The 21,778-nt window shown below is 39.3% G+C and overlaps 2 protein-coding genes across 11 annotated transcripts in view; one reads left to right on the top strand and one right to left on the bottom strand.

The window, feature by feature from the left end:
• Positions 1-239: 239 nt before the first annotated feature.
• On the top strand, positions 240-4,135 carry LOC115420015 (parapinopsin-like). Its single transcript, XM_030135136.1, has 4 exons — positions 240-634; positions 875-1,203; positions 1,864-2,106; positions 2,683-4,135. The coding sequence occupies exons 1-4, from the start codon at positions 304-306 to the stop codon at positions 2,797-2,799; spliced, it is 1,020 nt and encodes a 339-aa protein (XP_029990996.1). The 5' UTR covers positions 240-303; the 3' UTR covers positions 2,800-4,135.
• The window catches only part of cacna1da (calcium channel, voltage-dependent, L type, alpha 1D subunit, a), a 69,232-nt gene continuing 50,855 nt past the window's right edge, over positions 3,402-21,778 (bottom strand). For 3 of the 10 annotated variants that reach the window (XM_030135129.1, XM_030135131.1, XM_030135125.1), the window contains 18 exons: positions 19,051-19,083; positions 18,003-18,131; positions 17,698-17,763; positions 17,524-17,615; positions 17,266-17,425; positions 16,676-16,803; positions 16,463-16,559; positions 16,242-16,344; positions 15,288-15,389; positions 13,647-13,780; positions 12,690-12,806; positions 11,901-12,289; positions 10,656-10,682; positions 9,840-9,968; positions 9,553-9,692; positions 8,408-8,514; positions 7,093-7,410; positions 3,402-6,266 (listed from right to left, as the gene is read on the bottom strand). In XM_030135129.1, coding sequence (XP_029990989.1) covers positions 5,961-6,266; positions 7,093-7,410; positions 8,408-8,514; positions 9,553-9,692; positions 9,840-9,968; positions 10,656-10,682; positions 11,901-12,289; positions 12,690-12,806; positions 13,647-13,780; positions 15,288-15,389; positions 16,242-16,344; positions 16,463-16,559; positions 16,676-16,803; positions 17,266-17,425; positions 17,524-17,615; positions 17,698-17,763; positions 18,003-18,131; positions 19,051-19,083 — 2,577 coding nt within the window. In that variant the 3' untranslated portion in view covers positions 3,402-5,960. The remainder of the gene's footprint in view (positions 6,267-7,092; positions 7,411-8,407; positions 8,515-9,552; positions 9,693-9,839; positions 9,969-10,655; positions 10,683-11,900; positions 12,290-12,689; positions 12,807-13,646; positions 13,781-15,287; positions 15,390-16,241; positions 16,345-16,462; positions 16,560-16,675; positions 16,804-17,265; positions 17,426-17,523; positions 17,616-17,697; positions 17,764-18,002; positions 18,132-19,050; positions 19,084-21,778) is intronic. The other 7 variants (XM_030135128.1, XM_030135126.1, XM_030135121.1 and 4 more) reach the window with 5 other exon arrangements.

Here is a 21,778-nt window from a genome sequence, read left to right on the forward strand (position 1 = left end):
CACTCACTTTATCCCTCTGCAAGGCAGTGGTGGTCAGTTCACTGGTTTTTGCCATTTGTTAGCCCTCTAATCCCAGTGAGACCCAGTGTGGAGTCATTCTGTGTAAGTGCCTTTACAATCAAGCAAAAGGTGAAGGATTAAGAATCATCATCATTTGTAGGAATTACTCTGCTAAATCCAAATCTGGTGGATTTATTCTTAGACTCTAATCTCAGCGAACACATTCCAGGAGTGAAATACCCAACATCTAGAAGCTCCAGGACGAGAAGAGACAAAGGAGCACAGATTTTACAGCTTTACATCATGGAACATGCTGCTATTTTACCAAATGCTTCCTTCTACTTGGGGCCACAGGGGGAGCCCCCTCTGTCGCACACCGGCTTCATCTGCCTTGCCATCATCATGGCCATTTTTACTGGACCGGCCATTGTACTCAACGCCACAGTGATCATTGTGACTCTTATGCACAAGCAGCTGAGGCAGCCACTTAACTATGCTCTGGTGAACATGGCAGTGGCTGACCTGGGTACAGCCATGACTGGAGGGGTGCTGTCTGTGGTCAACAACGCCCAGGGCTACTTCTCCCTGGGTAGAACAGGCTGTGTGATGGAGGGCTTTGCCGTGTCCTTGTGTGGTGAGTAAAGAGTCAGGAGCAGCTCTCTGTTGAGCATCATGTGCCTTAAACATCTGCTACATTCTGTATGTAATATGTGACTAAAATAAAAACTAAACTACAAGCCTCAACTGTAACCCTACCTCTAACCCTTAAACACATTCCTGGTCCCATTCTGCAGTACTATTTGCTGACCTTTTATTAATCATTTACCAATTCCACTATTGCTCCATGACATTATTCCACCTGACGTCTCTGCAGGCATCACATCTCTGTGCACAGTCGCTCTGATCGCAGTGGAGAGGATGTTTGTAATATGCAAGCCTTTGGGACTGATAACTTTCCAGAAGCATCATGCAGTTGCAGGTATCGCCTTTTCCTGGCTCTGGTCCTTCATATGGAACGTACCTCCGCTGTTTGGATGGGGCAGGTATGAGTTGGAAGGTGTTGGGACGTCCTGTGCTCCAGACTGGCACAACAGAGACCCTAAAAACGTCTCCTACATCGTGGCTTATTTTGCAGTGTGTTTTGCAGTTCCCTTTGCCATCATCTTGTTATCATATGGAAAACTAATGTGGACGTTACACCAGGTAGGACTGCAAGGAATGCATGGTCATCAGTTTTTGGATTTTTTTTCTTTTTCTTTTGGGGTGCATAGAGTTTTGGAAAAAATAGAGACCACTCCAAATTCCCCCCTACTTTGAATCCTCTGGAATGTGATCAAAAAAAGCATGAGAAATGTAGCAATAAAAGCCAAGTTGCATACATGTTGCTTCAGGAAATGCAGAAATTTCAGAAAAAAATGATGGAGAGCATTAACATTTAAGTGAAAACCATGGCTACTTCACCACTTATTGATTCTTGAATTCATCCTCAGTTCAAACATTAGCATCAACTTACTTAAAGAGAATATGAACTTGTTTTCTTTGCATTGTGTGAAATCTGAAAACATGGCATGTTTGTCATTTTCTGCAAAAAAAAAAAAAAAAAGATTTGGAACTTTTGAGAAATGTTGTCAGTACTTTATAGAATACATAACAACTCATTAATAATAATGACAACAGTGGTACCTTATTTTTTTCCAGACCTGTATGTCATTCCATTTTAATATTTTTGCCTTAGTTTAATGATAAGACAAAAGATGAACAGATTAAAAGGAATGTTATGCAACAAATGTCTGCAGTCAGAATGTGATGTTGTAATATATATAACACATTATACATTATTTCTGTGTCACTTTATGTTTTCAGGTGACAAAGATGGCCTGTGTGGAGGGTGGTGCTGTGGCTAAAGGAGAGACGAAGGTGGCGTTCATGGTGATTTTGATGGTTCTGACTTTTCTGATCAGCTGGTTACCTTATGCTGGTCTGGCCATGCTGGTGGTCTACGACCCTGATGTGGAGATCGACCCTCTGGTCGGCACTGTGCCCGTTTACCTGGCCAAGAGCAGCACAGTGTACAATCCTCTTATCTACATCTACCTCAACAAACAGGTACTTTAAAAGGACTTCAACATTAAACTGAAATAGAATTTCTGCCTGTATGTGATACAAAACTGCAGGAACAAAGGCTAATTTTCAAATAGTTTGCTCTTTTGGCACTTCTGCACCACCTAGTGATCATTAGAAGTAATACATCTGATATTAGTATTCGAGAAAGAAATATAAGTGAGTCAGTCTTCTGGTTTTGGATCTAAATAAAACTATTTACTACTTTGGTGCAACATTAATTCATAGTGTCAAAGAAAGACCAGGATCAAGCTGAATTCTCCAGCTTTTTCTAAACTGATTTTCTTTTCTTTTTATCACTACTTGATATCTGTTATTTGTACATTTGTCTCTGAATTACAGACAAGAATTGAAGGAAGTCTACCTTATTTTATTCAGTGTATTCAGGAAATCATAGAAATATGCCAGTCTATTAACACCACATTCATACTACATATATAATGTACATGATGTAGAATAATTGATCTATGGGCATGACAGCACCCTGTGTATAGCTGCTGAATGTTTGTCTTGGTTAAAACTTTTGAAGGGGGGTGTAATTCTGTCCTTTTTTTTTTGTAGTTTCGTAAATATGCAGTGCCCTTCCTGCTGTGTGGGAGACAGGACTGGGTGGAAGATGAGGCGTCAGAGGCAGCAACGATGGTGGACTCTGCAATGCCCAAAGTGTCTCCTGCCTGACATAACAAGCCATAATCATCTTCTGCCTGAGACTAACTTAATGCAGCTCACACATCTACTTCAGGAAAATCCTTAGTCTTTATTTTTTGTATAAACATAATGGGATTATATTGTAGACACCATTTATAAAATGTAAAAGGGTAAAACTATAGTTGTGGTTAAGTGTCCGCTTATTCTTTAATTGACGAGAACAGAGATTCATAATTCATCTTAAGTTTATTCAATGATGATCAATAGAAAATAAAATATCAGTATCGATTCAAATAAAGTCAAGGCCAACATAAAATGAAAAATACAAAAAAAGTATTGATACAAAACCTAGAAGGTTAGAGTAAAGCATTTGCTACTAAGAGAAATTATGTTTACTGATTAAAAACATTAAGGAGCAAATATCAAGACTTTCAAGTAGAGAACATTACCATGGGTCTTTCCATACTTTTGTACATATTTTACATTATCTTCTATTTTAATACAGCTTTCAGAACATTAATAGTTGTAATAGTAATTATAATCATAACAATATGAAGAAAACAAATAGAAACGTTCAAATCAATATTTGTGTTTCTCTGTAAGCAGGTACTTTACCATTATATTTTTTTTATCCTACCCGTGAACAGAGGAACAGTGCACCTTTAAAAATTTTTTTAATACTCTTTCATTCCCAGCATTGTAAGGTGAGGTGTAAATGACAAATATAGATTCCACTAAACCATACACACAGTCACAAAAAGTACAAAATTGTCTCACCTTGATACACAAATCTGTTTAGAAAAAGGAGAAACAAAAGCACTATACAGTTACTTGTGCAAAGACAAACAGCTATGTGCTAATATTTAGATACCATTGGTATAGACCGAACCAAATCGTTATTTTCTTTTTTTCAGGAATCCCTGACATGAGGTAAAAGTAAGTTCTTTTCATCTTTAGTTTAACACAACTTTTAAAAGTGTTTACAAAATAATGCATATCTTCAGTTCATTAGTACTGTAATTGCTACGAATAGTACAATGTGCCTGTTATGTGCATTGGTCCTTTTATAGACAGTCATCAACAAAAGGACTAGAACACATTTTTTTTACTCACAAACAATTCAAAGAGCCCTTTCAATGTGCACACAAAATGGAAAACCTACATTTTCATGACAGTATCCGGTTGAATTAGAGTACAGGACGCACTCGCTTACAAATCAAACACTCATGAACAACAGATCACATACCTATTTCAAAGTCGCCATGGTAATGCCTGAAAAGACCCACTTCCATTTATTTCGTCCAGTATCCTCTTTGTGATCAATAAATGATAAAAATAAAGGATATTTTGTTGTCTTCCATTCCAACTTGTGGGCCTCTGTTGCTCCTTTTAATGCATCCACTGTTCGTTTTCCCATCATTCATTTAAACAATTAGAGAAAAAACACAACCAGACCTCATCCTGTTCATAAACTCTGGTGTGGGACGCTGTGACAAACAGATACGTTGAGACAATGATATGTAGTCACCGTTGCCTAACGAGGTATACTGTATGCAGGAACCAGGCAGGCTGAGAGAGAAAGGGGCGGGGGGGGTTAGGGGTTGGTGGTGGTGGTGGTGGTGGGGGGGGGGGGTTGTATTGCTTAGCCTCTCTCCAGCATCCTGACACCAGGACACCCTCTGTCATTCCACCTAAAACACACCTTAGACTGTTTCTGGCTTTTGGATGTGTGCATGTTTCTCCTGCCGCCACAAGCTCAGAGTCCTCACACACTGTATAAAGGCTAAGATGTGATTGTGAAGAATCAGTACAGAGGTTTGATGGAATCACACCATGATCAACAAGGAGTGTGTCATGGAAAATCCCAGCACAAGCTATGAGTAATTGTAATTTTCCCTGTTATAACCATCTATCATTTTCGTTCCTTCAGCAGCAAAAAGGCATTTCAGTAGGGGCTGACGAAAATTAGGTCTGACTCAGAAACCAACTTAAAAAGCAGCATTATGAATGCACTATGCATTTCAAAATCTTGTGCATGCCCTGCACAAAATATGCAAACAAATGTGTTTGTCACATCTGTATAAAATTTCAGCACTGTATCCTTGAGGCTTGCCTTCTAAAAATGCTCCTTTAAAGGGGGCTTAATTTTATGCAACTGGTTTGATGAAGTAACACTTGTACTTCTATGCTAAGAAATCAAAGCCATTTGCATATCTTGTGCAGTAGAGTCGTCACACAAGCAGAACCTCTTAAAAATGCTGTTTTAATAGGCAAAACAAAGGGTGCATATTAGCAAAAAATAAAAGGCAAATAAATATCAGAATATTGTACGTTCTAAAATAATGCAAGTCTGCTTTTATAGCATAACAGGAGTCACAAGGGTCCATATTGCTGATCTTTTAAATGATACATAATTACAAAATATAGAATATCTCTTTACAAAGTTTCTTTTGTTATATAATACAATTTACAGCATATCAACTATGAAATATTAATCAGGCTATTCTAAAATTTAAAATAACCTGCCTGCTAGTGCATTTATAACAAATGCTTTTGTCGCTTCAAAAGTACATATCTCAAGTTGAATAATGCTATAAGTAGGACAGGGAAGTCCTGCATAATCTGGTACAACACTACTGGTGCTCTTCACTTTTTGACTCGGCTGTAGCAATCATTATACGATCTGTTCTAATGACAAGGGGATCAAGTTATACTAACAACTAAGGGAGGAGATATGCCTTTCTATGCTTGCATTGAAAACTTGCATGATATGCCAAACCTTAATAAAGTGACTGAGGTAATGACATCGTACATCTGATTGTCATCACCCTTAGAGACCCGCCCTGTACTGCATCTCCCACCGCTGCCAATTGGTCCATCTGTTTCAGTGGCATCAACGTCCTTCTCTGATTGGCTTGTTTATCCCCTCCAGGTCAAGGCCTTTGACAGGAGGGTAGTGTGTCCCTCTGTGCTCAGCTGGGAAGGGGGCTGGCTCTGTGCTGTCACCTCCTTTTGCTGGCAGGTGGAGAACAATTACGTGAACGGGACTAAAATGTCTCTCATCTTATGCCTTTTCTCTTCAGTTGTAAAAGGCACTTCTTTTGGTCAGAGCCAACAGATGCATTTCTTTTTTAAAATTTAACTGATTGTAGTCTGACAAGGCTCTAATTTGCCGATTTTTCCAGCCTCTGCTATAAAGTCGTGATGCAGATCATCTCATCTGCAAGGTCCTCCTCATAAGGAGCTCTGGGTTCTGCTTCAGGCTCCTCGTCACTGTAACTGGCTGCAGTGTCCTGCAGTTCATAGTCCCTTGGGGTCAGAAGGGGGAACACATTGACCCCGTTGATGCCCGGCGCCATCCCTCCATTCAGCAGGTGACTGGCTGCACTCTCCATCTCATCTATTGTCATCTCACATGCATCTGCTATCTCATGTTTTGTGGCAGCAACAAACTTGGGATCCTTGGCGTATCTCCCAAGCCCTTCTGATATCAAAACCTGCTCGACAGAAGGTGAGGAAAAATGTGTTACTGCAGATATTTGTAATCTTGTTTTGCTTATCTTGCTTGTCAGCTTTTGTTTAGAAAACTGCGGCATTCTTAAAACGTGACTGTGATATCAAATGATGTAGTCAGGGATTCTTCCTCAGATTTCATTTGAAATGTAACTGATTCAAGAGTAACTAGTTAACATGTTAGAAATATAGTGAGTAAAGTAACTATTTTAATAACTTAATCTAAGTAATGAAACTTAAGTCTCAACATAAATTTAATGGCAGTGTAAGCCTCACAACAGAACTGACACTCATTACAGTCAAACTTTTGAAGGACTTGCTAACCTATACTGTCTAGAAATCTGCAAAAATAAGACATTCCTGCACAGCAGAAGAGGCAAAGCAGCAAATGAATATTATATTCTATCTATAAGCATTTTACTGAACAGAAAGTCCAGTGAGCCAGTCCATAATTAAGCCCTGGAAGAGTCTTTTAATCCCTTCAGTGATCCATGTAGTTTAAAGTTTTCCAGCCCTATTACACAAAAGTTACCACAAATGATTCCAGGTAACTAGTCACAGCATTGTGATCTTTACATTTCCATTATTAGAATGTGTTTCTGCCCCCTTATTACCCTGTATCATAGTTCTGCCGAAAAATGACCTCTCCATTCTAAAACTATCATCCACCATTATTGTCATATTTACTGCCGAGCTATAACATAAAGTGCAACCCACTTTTTTCTGATTAACTTGAATAGATTTTATTTTGTAGTCTAATTATGCCACTAAAAAGTATTTATACTGTTCCACTCTAGCCCTCAGACTCACCGCTTCCACGAGGCTGGTGGCGCTGCCTCTCTTCTGGTGGTACTGGTTGTGGTACTCAGGGGGCACCTGCAGATGGATGGGAGAGTAGATCCTCTGGGAGAAATCAGGGTCGTCCGTGTACCACGAGCTCTTCCGCACGGACACTTGGCTGCTGGCGGCGCTCTCCCTGTGCGGGTGGTCCACGTGGATGAGGGGGGTGTAGTATGGTGACTGGTCTTTACTGGCCGGGGTGGCAGGGGGAGTGGCCCAGGATCGGGTGGAGCGGGTTGGGGAGAGGCGGTGGGCTCTGCTGGAGTCCAGACCTGCTACAGCCATAACCTGATGGGTCAAGTCATAAATGTTATTCACAACTACTTCAACAGGAAAACATTATTATTTACTTCCCTTGAACACATGTTAAGTCCAATACTGAACCCAAAAATGTATCAGATTCAGAAATAAACACTGGCTACATCTTATAAAGGATGAACTGGAAAACAAATGACAAAAGTGCAGTTTGGCTGATGTTTTCAACATAACCAGTATGATAAAGTGTTATTAAATATATTAGAATTTATACACTAGGGGGAAAATAAAGTGAATGGATTCTAATGTACATATAGTGTTTTAGAACTGGAGCTCAAAGACAAATACTTCTTTTATGTAAAATCCTTTTTTTCCCCATTATTTCTATTTGTAATTCTGACCCAATACTGTGCATTCAAAACTTTGGCCAACAAGCAGACTTAATTTTTCATCATCAATGACCAAAATTTTGTAAAAATTTTACTTTTTTTATTCTGGAAGCACAAAAGACCAGTTTATTTACTGATATAATGCATAAGAAAAATAGTCTGAAAGACAATGTTGACACAGATATGAATTCAGATACATGCACGTGTAGAATGATGCACAGAACACAGAAGAAAAACAAAGTACTAGGAGGTTTGGTGTGTTGTGTTTGTTCTTGCTTCAGTGCTACCCTTGGTTAATACTGGTGTTTCATAGACAATATTACAGTGAACCTGAAAAAAAAACCTCCACACCACTGACATGCTGTAAGCAGCTCTCACAAACCTGTGGGATAGTTATTATCACATGACTTCAGCTGCTCCACTTTATTCAAAGTATCTACAAGCATATCATATAACAGTGTCCTGTGTACAATATTCTCTGTTAAAAACAATTTTTCTTGATTAATATTGTCTTTATAGCAATACAAGACTTATTCCCAAATTAACACCCAAAAATATCTTCCTATTATTTCAACACTGAGGTAATCAGGATCCAAGTGATAAAAATAGTATGCTCATGCTCATGTGAGCCCCTGTGTTACCTGGTGCTGCATAAGGTGCAGGGGTAAAGCAGTTCGCTGATGTGGAAGCTCGTCCTGGCTACTTTGCCTGCGCAGACACTCAAAGTTGAAGGATGGTCTCCTGTGACCTGAATGAACCAGCAGTGCACAAAATGTTACAGCACGCAAAGCATTTACATTAGAAAGATTCAAACCTGCAAGAAGGTAATTGAATGTTTTGTGTTATTTCATTTTTTTTGTTTATGAAATTCCATATTATGAAATTTAATGATTTGGTTTACTATAAAATAATGCAAATAATGTATAAAGCCAAATTAAATTTACTCCCCGTCTGTGTACAAAGGCTCTTCTCAACACATGAGTCGAAATATGATTTGCGAGATGTTTGTAAATTTGTTGTACAAAAAGTTTAAAAAGAGACAAAAAGAAGATGTATATCTGTTGTTGGAGTTGAACTATGGAATGAGGCCAGCATGGATTTAAGAATGTGTAGCCCATTTGTGATATTTAAAAAAATGGTACGTAAGGCAATTTTTGAAGGATACAATTGTTAAGCTCTAATAAGTAATAGGTAAATAATTTATTTTTGATTCTACATTAAATTACCATTAATTTGGTGGTTAAGTTTTCTATTTTTCTGGTTTATTTTCACCTTTTTATGTTTTGCTTGTTTGTTTGCTTGTATGCATTGTTTTTTTTTTTTCTTTTTCCTATATTGGATGCTGGGTAGCTGAATTTGTTATGTAGGACAGGCATTAAAATAAGCATTTTGCTTCTGCCTATGCCTTTTCAGTCATTAACCTGTTGGTAATGTTTGTAATGTTTGAAGTGTTGTTGACACTGGTTGTATTATTATGTGATGACTGAATAAAGAATTTCATCTTCATCTTCATGATGATGACGATGATGACGATGATGATGATTTTCTGACTCATTATACAGCGGCTGTTTATTGCCTACACCACAACCTGTAAATGTTTTAAACTGACTCTATGAGATGCATGATTTGACAATGGTCAGCTGTAAGACAATGACTATCATCATTTATTGTGTGAATGATGTATAATAAAGAAAAGCCACAGCAAAAGTAGTCATTTTGTAGCTTCTGCACTTATATTTCCATCTTTATTGGACACATGCAACTCATGCCACAGAATAAGAAATACCTTGAGGTGTGGCAGGAAGCCGCCGTCTCTTTGGTGACCTCCGTGAGTCCCGGTAAAGAGGCTGCTCATCATCGTCATAGTAATTGTCAGGGTGATGGTAACCTTTTGGGGTCTCATATTCTGTGTCGCTGTTCTGATACCTGTCGATATATGACATATATGAGACTTGTTTGGAATACTGGAGCATTTCTGTTTAAAATCTTTCTTTACAAAAGCTAAGAAAAAAAAAAATCTCAGACATGATTCCAGCGGTGAGGACAGATGATTGTCCATTAAAGAGTTAATACCTGTCCCCTGACAGCATGCTGTCATCTTCGTAAAACTCCTCTCCACTGTAGTACTCCCCAGAGAGGCGGTCTTCATCAAACTCCTCCTCCCTGCGGATGGTTGGGTGCCGTCTGTCTCCTCCGTGGGACCTGATGGGAGGTCACATGGGTCAGAGAGTGCACACTGCTGCTGGTCAGAGGGTCACTTGTTTAGGGCCATGCACTGCCATGCAGACGCAAGCCTCCAGGAGGCAGCGGTGCAACTAACCACCCATATAAATATTAAACAATTCACTACAGCTGAACCAAGACAACAGGCAGAAGATTCAAGAACATCACAGTATCGAAGTATTCCACAGTTCTCATGTCACTCATTCATCTTTTTAAAAACACCTCCTTCTTCTTTGGACTAATGAAGTGAACTGAATGTAGGTCTAAATAATTTGGGAATTTAAGCATCAAACACATTTAGTTGCAACTAGAAGTGTAACTTAAAAGCATTCTCATACATTTCGTATTTTTTCGAGCATCTGGGTCCTTCTTCAAAGCAAGCACTTCACTGTGACACATGCATAAAGCAGGATGCGTCTCAGCGATATGCTGGCCACTCACATTGATGCTATTTCTCCTTTTACTTTAAAGCCCTGACACAACTGTGTCATAGCAGAAGCAGAGGACAAATGACTGGCCAGCATATAAACACGTAACACTGACTTAGCAAGGATGCAACCATTCACCGCTCTAAAACCAAGTAAAATTAAACAAATAAGCAGACAAAGAATGTCCCTTTTTGCTGCTAAGACATACTGCTGGAGCCAAACCTAAAAAACAACATACCTAACATAGGTCTCATAGTAGCGCCTTCTGTCCAAGAAAGCAGAGGGATGGTTGAGAGAAAGCATTTTGGTTAGGAAGGAGAAAGGGAGGAGAGGACATAGAGAAAATGGTGGAGAAAGCGTGACATATATATCATACAGTATATGAAACATATACAGCATTCTCATATATATGTATGAGGAGGAGAGAGTGTGATGGCAGACGTTGACTCCAGTGCAGCTGACAATTCCATTTTCTATACTTAAGATAAGAAACTAACTAAAACTCATTTCTCTTTTGTAAAGAGGCAGCAATGAAATTGTCTCCCAAACTTATAGGGTACTAAAGAAAAACAAACCCAACACTGGAGATGCTGACTGAACAGAGCACATGAGGAGATAAAAAATACTTATGAAATTAGCTGTCAGCATGAGAGCAGGTCTGTGATCCATTATGGAATGAAAGGTTTACAATAAAGGTTTGTGAAAAGGGAAGGTTCGATAAGACGCTGGGCTTCATCTGTATGGGAAAAAAAGCAGTGCATGTCTTCAGGTTTTCTTGTTGCAGTGTGCACAGAAACTAAACCCAGTGTTTTCTTTTTTAGTTATATGATGATGAGCTGAGATAGTTTGATGAAAAGAGCTTGAAAGCCTCTTGGGTATACAGTAGATGTACGGTAAATATAGGGAAAATATAACAGTATTTACAGAAAGCACTATTTGAAGTGTCATTATCGTAAATAATTAACAATTTTAAGCAATAAAATACATCACACCTGACACTTACTCAGCACTTTGGCACTATTCACACAGTCTCCGATAATTTACTAGAGGCCAAATTCAGAGTTTCTTTATCATGAAGAAAAATTATATAGATTAGTATGTTTTTCTTTTGTTTGTTTTTTTTTTTTTTTTTTTTTTTTTTTGGTGTGACTGTTAAAATTGTTCTTGGTGTCTGCTTGGCACACATAGAACTCTATGACAGTTTGGAATATTGAAATTCAGAATGAAGATCTTAAGCCCTACTACAATAATCCCCTGTGACTATGGTGTCTTATCTTAAATCTTAATCATATTTACGTGTTTAGTTCACATGATTTCTAGTTTTGTAAAGTAATGTGAACAAGAAAACACCAATCAAAATGCATACAAAGACACAGGGTACAGTGGTGACTGAGTTGGATAGTACAGTTTATCAGATATTTTTACAAACATCATTGTTCCTATAAGAGTTTCTGCATTAGAGTGATGATAAATGTGTGGATACCTTTGACCCTGTGGGGTTCGGGGCTTGTCATAGTCGTAGTAGGAACTGCGCAGACCTGGGTAGCCATTAGGAGGTGCATGTTCATAGTAGCGGTGGTGTCCTCCGTTGGGTAGACTGGACACGTTGGCGTTGTTGAGGTTGATATTGGTGGACTTGGGAGACTTGCCGTAGGAGTTGTGGTGACGGTGGTGATGGTGGTGGTGATGATGATGGTGGTTGGGGTGGGACATTGCATTGGCTCGAGACAGTCGTCCCACTGGTTGCTCCATATGAGCATAATGAGGTGGGGGTTGCACTTGCAGAGGCCGCTGCGTGGCGTTGGTCTGATGGCCGTTAGACCGTCGATGACCACCGTTCATCAGATGGTTACCGAAGAGTCCACCATTACGCTGTGAACGAAGGCTCAGAGTAAAACCACCAGGGTTTTTGTTTCATAAAGTGCAAAACAAATGTGCTATTGATGTTAAGTCTGGAAGCGATTTCTTTTCAGAAATATCATGTGCAAAAATAAGTTCAGAAGCTTATGGTATATGACATATATGAGCAAAATGAATGCACTAATTGTTTGTTGGAATAGAAATGGAAGAAAAACAAAGGAGGCCAAAAGAAACCAAATGAGCAAAAAAGTTACTTAATGTAGCTGAAAAGGTGACAGTACTTTTACTGTGTATTCAGCTGATCAGCATTTTACTATTATCATGGATAAGCACCAATAAATAACTATATTACAAGCAAAGCATGTATATTTAACATGAACATTCCCCTGTCAGGTAAAATTAAATCCGTTACCCTATAAATTTCTTCGTCTTCCTCTGGAATAAAGTCTACTAGTTCATCATCTTGCAGATCACATGATATCGCTCGGCGAATTTCAGGCCCAATATCATGCAGCGTGCGAAGGCCAGCCTGTAACCATGACAATAAAAGGGCTAAGCGCTACGGCTGGGACCTTCATCTTACAGCTCACAGTAGGAAATCTGACATTGTACAGTCACCACCACACACACTGGGCATACACACATCTGTGCTGGAGTATACAACACCTGACATTAACAGTATTGACAGACTGTGAGAGATGAGAACACAGACAGACAAATGTGCTCTCCTGAGTGCAACCTGCTGTGAGTGTCATTTAGCTGAAATGACTTGTGTAGCATCCAGCTGTGCCGTATTTCACATGGGCTCTGCTGAGCACATTAGAATGCTTTTTTCCTTTTCCTTTGTTTATGAGTATATAACCAAATTAGCAGAAAGATATAAAGACTGGATTATAAATAAACTTAAAGCTGGTAATTAATTCTTCATGACAATGATATATGGGATATGAACCATATATCGTACATTTAAGGTAACAGAAACAACAACAAGCTTTGCTGTTGATGAGCTTTGCTGAGTTGATGAATGAACTGTGATACACAGAAAACACATGAAATGACAGTTGATCACAGTGACACACGCTTAACATCAACATCCATGATATTTAAAAACACAGTGACACAAAGAACACACTGGAAACATATAAATCACAGTAGCAGATTCATACTGTACACCAAGATCATGAACGTCCTGCTGGATTACAAATCATAACATTAGCACACTTGATGGCATTTGAATGAAATCCACAAACATTTAACAGACATGACTTAACAATACTACAGTGTTGATCATTTCATTTTTTCTGCAGTTTTAACAGACATTCTCCTTTCTCTCGTGCGTAACACACCACATAAACACTGTGAGACTCACCTGTAAAGCAATGGCTGTGTTGTTCTGGGAGGGATGTGCACCCACTAGGCCTTCCTCTTTACGTTTCTTGAATTTCCTAAAGTAGTCCTGTATCAGGAAGGTGGCATAGAACTTCCCCACGGTTACCTCATCATCTGAGTGAACAGACCACACAAATGCTTCCTGTGTCAGCAGGTCACTATACACAGCGCCCAGGGAGACAAGAGGAGACTCCTCTCCTCACTTTAAACTGTGGCTCCATCACCTTCGGATCCATATCCACACTATATATACATCCATCTTGATGGTGTATATACTGTACCTCAATGTGAACCACCCGAGGTCCTTTGCTGTATTTCAGAAAGCATAAAAAAATGAAATATATGCTACAATGATTTATTTTGTGTTTTCGATATCTTCAGATTGTTAGGTGATGTTAGGTGGATTTATCCATATAATTCACACGTTTAAAACCTGCATGTGAAGATAATTTATAATTTGACCCTTCAGATCATAATTATATTGTTTCTGTCTCATCTTCCACTGTGGTTGAAAAAGAGGCAGAAATGAGCAGAAATACATTAAACAGACTTTGGATATCAGAAATTATTTTTAAACACTATCAAGTGGTAAAAACTGTTATTAGTTTGCACATACATGCTTCTCAACATCAAGACTTACTTTTCCATGCAAATCATTGCTGCTTGATTTCAAATTTCATATATTTTTAAAGAATGAGCTGAGATATCTGACCTAAATTCTTAAATATACACGAATGCCATTTACTTTTCTACTGCAGCACATGCAAGCAAGCAGATCTATGCATACATGTCTGTATGTTTGTGTAAATGTACCTGGTTGAGCTCATGTATGTCTTTCTGTTATGTGACAGTGATTTCTGCACTGTACTTGCATATAGACATGTTCTTGCAGATTATTTTGTCTTTCAAAAGTGTTTGCAAGAGTGCGTGAGAATCATTCTGAAGCAGGGGTCTGAATCACTTTGAACAAGCACGCTGGGGACAGAGATCAGAGAGAGAGGCAACACTAGTTCCATGCCACCACCCTAAAACAGAACTGCTTCAGAATATTCTGAAGTGCTTCAGAGATTTGATTACAGAGATATAAAAGTAAAAGGAGAATAAGCTGTGGATGCTCTAGCAGTGAGAAAAGGACAGAGATGAAGACAATAGAGTCAGAGAAGGACAGAGAGCAGAGACAGAAAAAGAGACAGATTAGAGAGTTAGACAGAGCATGCTCTTGCACAGTGGTCTACAAGGCCATGCAAGCCCAAAGCCCAGCAGACAGTCAGTGGCCTCCGTCAGCATCCAGGGCAGGAGGGAGGAGTGTGGATCAAACACACACAGATAAGAAACACACTGCTGAGGGGGCAACCAGGAGAAAATGAGCAGAGCAGAAACAGCATGATACAGCTTTACTCGAGAGTGAGAATCTGACTGGGTGTGTGACTGAGTGAGTATTTAGTTAACTATATAGTTATGAAAAACAGTTTGAGTCTACTGTAATTTTATGCAAACCGCATGAGGACAGCATATGGTGTGTGTGACTGCGTGCGAGCTGCTTTAGTTAGATTTGTGTGTCAAGCTTAATAAGAGGAGGTGGATGTGATTTCATTGACAGGCATAGTTATGTTCCACTAACCACCAGCAGGGGGAACCACTTGATCCAGCAGCTTCATGCTGGTTCTCTTCCAGATTTTCTTGATGACAGCCCGCAGCTCTTCGTTGGCCTGCTCTAGATTACCTGCACCACAGCCAAACAAATGTCCCAGAGAAACAAGCACTTCAGTTCACACACATTCTAAACTTCTGCAACAACATAATTACAGCTAACAGATAACCTCTGATAAAACGATTCAGTGGTTTGTAGCATCTGTCAGTGGAATGTGACAACATATGATTTGTGACAAAGAAAAAAGTGTTGCACACTGTGGCTCCATTTGTATTTCTATTTTATTTGTTGGCCATATGGCCTTAAGCCTTTCTCCAAGATCAATGTTTATAGCAGGACAAAGCCTATGATATGATATAGACCCCACGCAATAGCAACACATCTGATGGTCATAAGATAAGTATGTTCCATGCTTGTGGTGCAGAAAAAAAAACCTCAAGTGGCATCAGAGAAATCAAAACACAGAATGTCACATATACAGGACCAACAGCCTTTACTTCAACTCCAGTGACAAGAACTACATGTTTCATGCCACAGATATATGTTAAATCTTAACATATCTTTCACAGGGTGACTTCCCCTAAACTAGTTAAGATCTAAAAGATCAATCACAACCCATTTTATACACAGTAAAATACTTGATAGATTCCAGAAAACACCTTGAAAGCCTATATTGGGTCTATGAGGTGACGGATGTGCATGCAGTGCATTAATATGTCATTGCTATCAGAAGTGTTCTCTGTAACTCTATCCTGCTACAACTGTTGGCCTTGAAGATCTTTCATTAAAACGTCATTTGATAAAAGAGAAATCCATGTGAAAACAGATCACATTTTCTTTATTCTTTACTCTATTTTCAGTAATTAATACCTCACAACAGCTCTAGGTGAGCTGTGCTTTCTATTACAGAGCTTGAGTTTGTACCTTCTGTTTTGATCTTCAGGGCCGTACGCACAAGAGCAAACAGAGTGGCGTTAAACATGACAGTACCATCACTGTTCAGTGGCATGTTCATGGCCACCAGCCTCTGAAAGAAGAGAACACATACAGGTCTTCAACACAGCAGAACACACCAGATTAACAGTATTCACCATTTCACTGTGTTCTGTGTAAAAAACAGAAAATGAGATGGAGGGACAAGGAACCTTGCAAGCAACTCTGTGAGGGCACAGCTTTCCAAAGCCAAGAGGAGGCTGGATACGACGAAGAAGAGTTACGACATCCAGATGCTTAATTCTACCCCTGTAGGAGAGAAGTAGCAGATGTTTGACATTAACTGTCAACATGTGGCAACTGAGACATATGGGTGCATGGAAACATAACTAACAATACATTAAAATAAGTAGTAAAACACATACTTTGCTTCGGGGTCATATTCTGACCAAATTCTCTTGAATTCATCAAGATGATGTGGTCCAAGAATGGACCAATCACGTGTTAGGTAGTCAAAGTTGTCCATGATGACAGCCACAAACAGATTGATAATCTGCAGAAGCACAAGACAAAGTGTTGTACTTTTATTTGGTTAGTGTTGTGACATATTTCAATGTCTTTCTGCTGATGTAAAATTGCTGGACTGTCTGTTTAAGAGGAGTCAGTAGACATGCCTTTTAGTGTTAAAATAAGTTAAACAAGTGAAAAACTAAGCAGAGCTTACTAATACTAATATTTTGAGTCTTAACTTTCAATCTTTTAAAAAACTTTTCAAAAATTTGATGCAAAAATTGAGAGAAAGGCACATGTAAAGAACATCTGTGTGAAATCTGAAAAGAATTGGGTGAATACTGTCTGATAAATCATTTGGACAAAAACCTCCAACTCTTGGGGCGGGTTGGGGTATAATAATAAACTGCTGAAAGGATACCCCTGATAGTACATCTGATTGGTTGTTCAAACATTTAGACCAAACAAATGACAACATACTGTATATAAGAAACTGAGTGTTTACCAAGAAGGCGCACAGCATGTAGAAGGTGATGAAGTACACTATTGCAAATCCACTCCCACATGTCATCTCCTCTCCAGGGTTGTAGTCAGACTCTGGGTCACATAGTTTTCCTGGCATACAAGCCAACATGATCTCTTGCCACGCCTCACCAGTGGCACATCTGAGGAACACACAGACACAAATAACAGTTCAACAGGAGAGCCCAGAAAAACACTGTGTCAGCTCTGCGATGACTTCTGACCCTGACACCCCTCTCACCTGAAGAGTAGGAGCACAGCCTGAGGGAAGGTCTGGAAGTTGTTGTTTCTGTTGATGTGTGTGCCATCCACCATTGCAATCTTTCCAAAAACCTGAAATGGAATATAATGATGGTGAATTCACAAACCACGGTTAGACATTTAACTCTTTTTTTTGTAAAGTTTAGTTTCCAACCTGCATGCCGATCACAGCGTAGATGAAAAACAGCATGGCTATGAGGAGAGCGACATACGGCAAAGCCTTGAGGCCAAGAGAGGAGAGAAAACAGAAAAAAAATAAATGAGTAACTTTGATGCTTCTTTAAAATATATTGTTTTTCTCACTGTTGCTGAAAATAATATGATTTCAACTGTGCTGACTTGTGAGGAAACATGTTGATTAGGCTAGAGAGAATATTATTTTATATGTAGACCTCAGGAAGCCTATATAAATGAAGTAAAAGTTCCCCCATCACTGATATAAACTTCATCCAGCCTCACCTGGAAGGATTTGATAAAAGTCCAAAGCAGGGTGCGAATGCCCTCCCCTCTGCTGAGGAGTTTAACCAGACGCATGACTCTAAACAGACGAAAGAAGGTGATGGATATGCGAGCGCTGTCCTCTGTGTTCTGTTGAGAAACAGTGCAGAGTCAGAGAACAGCAGAACAACAGACTATGGAGGGAACACAGAGAACCTGGCTGTGCTTTAAGGGATGGTGAGGTCTGACCTGAGCCCTCAGTACCAGATACATATGGGCTAAGAGCAGCACCGCATGTGTCACTGAAAACTGCTGGAGGCAACTTTTAGAGCAAACTCAGATGAATTATCTGGTCTGGTTCTACGTCTAGTTTATTTCTACATAAACTTTGACAGATTAAAACATCGCAGACTGAGCACAGTCCCTCGTGCTGTGCTGCTGTAGCTGATATGTTTCTGTTCATCTGCATCCAAAGCACTGTCAGGAGCCCTGTCACTGAACAGACCTACAGGGAAGGAAGCAAGGAGGCAAGCATGCTGGAGAAAACCTTGCCATACTTGACAGGACACATCTGCACAAGCATGGCACCCTCAGTCCAGAGTCACTGCATGCGGAGTCACAGTGGGACCAACCCGAACGGGTCGGACAGGAGGTTCACAGGTCAGAGCAGGGTGACCTGATCCCAGGGGTCATCCATGGGTCACTACCACACTCAAGAATGGTGGCAGAGACCATGTTGCAGTGTCAACAGTACAAACGTGAGGAGCGGCCCACCACCACTCCCACCTAACAGGACACACAGCGTCACGTTTGAGTGACACATTCTCCTTTGAAATAACTCCAAACATTTAGGAAAATGAAAGCAAATTGTTGAGGATATATGCAAATGAGCAAACAGAACAAAAGTGAGAAATCAAGTACAGAGAATGGAAACCTTAACATGAGAACATAAATGAAACTTCTATAAGCAGAAGACCATAAGAGGTGGAGAAGACAACAGAAAAATACCAAACAAAGAGATGCAAATCTAAACATGGCATGGCCCTAACAGGGGGACGGAGCATCTTACCCCCATCTCATCCAATTGAGGAGTCTCCGTTGGCTTTAAAATCAAAGACCTGTATTAATGACCTTGTAAAAAGTCCCCACAGCCCACAGGACTCAAACACAGTGGGCCAAACACGTAAAAAAAAAAAAGACATTTTAAAATTCTTAATCACACAACGCTATCAGTTAAGACGTAGACAGAACAAAGTCACTACTGCTCTCACATACACTTTAAAAGTACAAGACAAATTGTCTTATTATTTCACTATGACAAAGACAAACATTCAGTGACAGCTTACTATACGTTATCACTATGTATATGCTTAATATAATGACATACTATAATGACAGACATCAAACATAATCTTAACACTTTATACTTAACAATCTTTAGAAGATTGTAACACAATAGGTTTACAGCTTAACATTACTATGTGACATTGAACATGTCAGACTGACAAACAACATCAAATTACTTATATATGAAGTAACATGTAAGACTTGCACACAACTTTATCACTCCCCCGGTGTGATGGTGTTTTCTGATGGAATTAAATGGATTTTATGGCTGAGATGCTTGGTGCACTTTAGACAATGTTAATGAGATGCTAGCTGACATAACCAATGTTATGAATTGATGTCATGATAAAAGCATAGCTCATTGAAAATTATTATTTTCCCCTGTATATTCATAGATACACATTAACAAATGACTTACATTGCATCATTGATTCCCATTGCAGGACTGAAGTACTAAAACCGCAATGTCACTCTTCACTGGCTTTAAATGTTTTTTGTGAACCAAATATTTGAAAGTAATATATATATATTTTTTTATTAATAATGAAGATGATTGACCAGAAGAACTGAACATAAAAAGATATTCCAACCTACTCATTCGCACACACAATTACACACCCATACACAGGTTTCAAGTCACGTCATTAACAATATATAGAGAGCATTTGTTCTCAGAAAAGAAATAAATAAAATAAAAAAGAAACATTAATAATAATAGTGATATTTGTGTTGACTGGACCTGTACAATGATAATGTGATTAACTCAACACTGAAAAGGCCTGGACTAATGTCAGAAGACTCAGATTCTCCAGACAGATATGGCTTCATTTTAATTCCCCAACACAATAGTTCACAAACCGTCAGTATGAGGTGCAGAATGAGCAGAAATAATAAAATGTAGAATTAGCTTGAGGAGGTTCTTTAGGTAATCCTGGCCACAGCATTGATGAAGCATGCGTTCAGCATTGCTGCTGTGTTGCTGGGAAGCACTGCACGCACACGCAAGACATTGGAATGAAGAGGAGCCATTGGTGAACTCATAGCAATGCAGCATCTCATGCATGCCAGTCGTGCCCTGCAACAAAACCACCGCAGCAGGACGCTCTCATAGTCCGGTGCAAACAGAGAAGGAAGGAAGGAAGGAAGGAAGGAAGGAAGGAAGGAAGGAAGGAAGGAAGGAAGGAAGGAAGAAAGAAAGAAAGAAAGAAAGAAAGAAAGAAAGAAAGAAAGAAAGAAAGAAAGAAAGAAAGAAAGAAAGAAAGAAAGAAAGAAAGAAAGAAAGAAAGAAAGAAAGAAAGAAAGAAAAGAGAAGGATGGAGAGAAAAGTCCAGATAGAGACCGATACCAGAAGAGAAAATAAAATCAGAGAGATTAAGTCATTCTGAACTAGGAAAAAGGAAAAAAAGGCGGAAAGGTGCAAAGAAGAAGAGAGTAGAGAGTCACTGTAAGAGGTTTCATGCACCTGACTGGAATCTACACACCTGCACTACACATGAGCTCCTTTCTGAGCTTTAAGAGCTCACTACAGGAAGGCAGAACAGAACACAGAGACAATCACTCACAGAGACACAAACACAAGATCATCAAAGAACCTCAAACTCCGCTGCATTAAACCACCATCACTGTAGGTGCACAGGAATCAGGACTAGTTTAGTGACTGAAGAGCCCCTGATTCATTTTCAGCTCACAGAATCTTAACTTGATCATCTATTTTATATGAAGATGAGATTTCTCCTTTTAGGACAATAAATGAAGTAGAAGCTAAATTTTAATTCCACAGCTAAAAACCTCTGATTTCCACACCATTTGGACTTTGATATTTTTATTTTAGCTGCAAGTGAAGCTGCAGTGGCCTACACAACTTTGAGGAAAGTAAACTTTGTAAAAATGACAAACTTTACATTTACTCTGGGAAAATAACAATTACAAAATGCTGCACTAATCATTTCCTTAACGTTGTGTAGGACAGACATTTCCAAGCTCTGAGCTCCAGGGCCATTCTGTCTGGAGGTAAAGATCGAGGGGTATGGCAAGCAAGAGAGGGCAAACTTCACAAGGCTCTATGTGCTGCAAACTAACCGGAGGGGCATGGAGCGGGTGGCCAAGCGCCATCTGTGAGAGGCGGGACATGGACAGGATGTTAGGTAATGAGGTGACTGACGGATGCTTCCCAGCATGCATTTGGAGAATGCATGCGATCACATAACTCATGTCTAGAATGGATGTTAGTAAGCATGAAGCAAACATCAAAAGATAAAAAATAAACCCACCCTAGATCAGCTTTTACAAGCAATTAAAGGGAATAAGATCTGATCTAGTTTGATTAAAATGTGACACAAAGAGCAACAACCACATGCAAGTAAACCCAGAAATAAATGGTGAAAGATGCCTCACAAGAACAACTATGAAAGCCCTTGTGAAATTAACATCATGTCCCCAATGTTCACAAT

This window comes from Sphaeramia orbicularis, chromosome 5 (assembly GCF_902148855.1).
Source record: "Sphaeramia orbicularis chromosome 5, fSphaOr1.1, whole genome shotgun sequence".
Classification (NCBI taxonomy): domain Eukaryota; kingdom Metazoa; phylum Chordata; class Actinopteri; order Kurtiformes; family Apogonidae; genus Sphaeramia; species Sphaeramia orbicularis.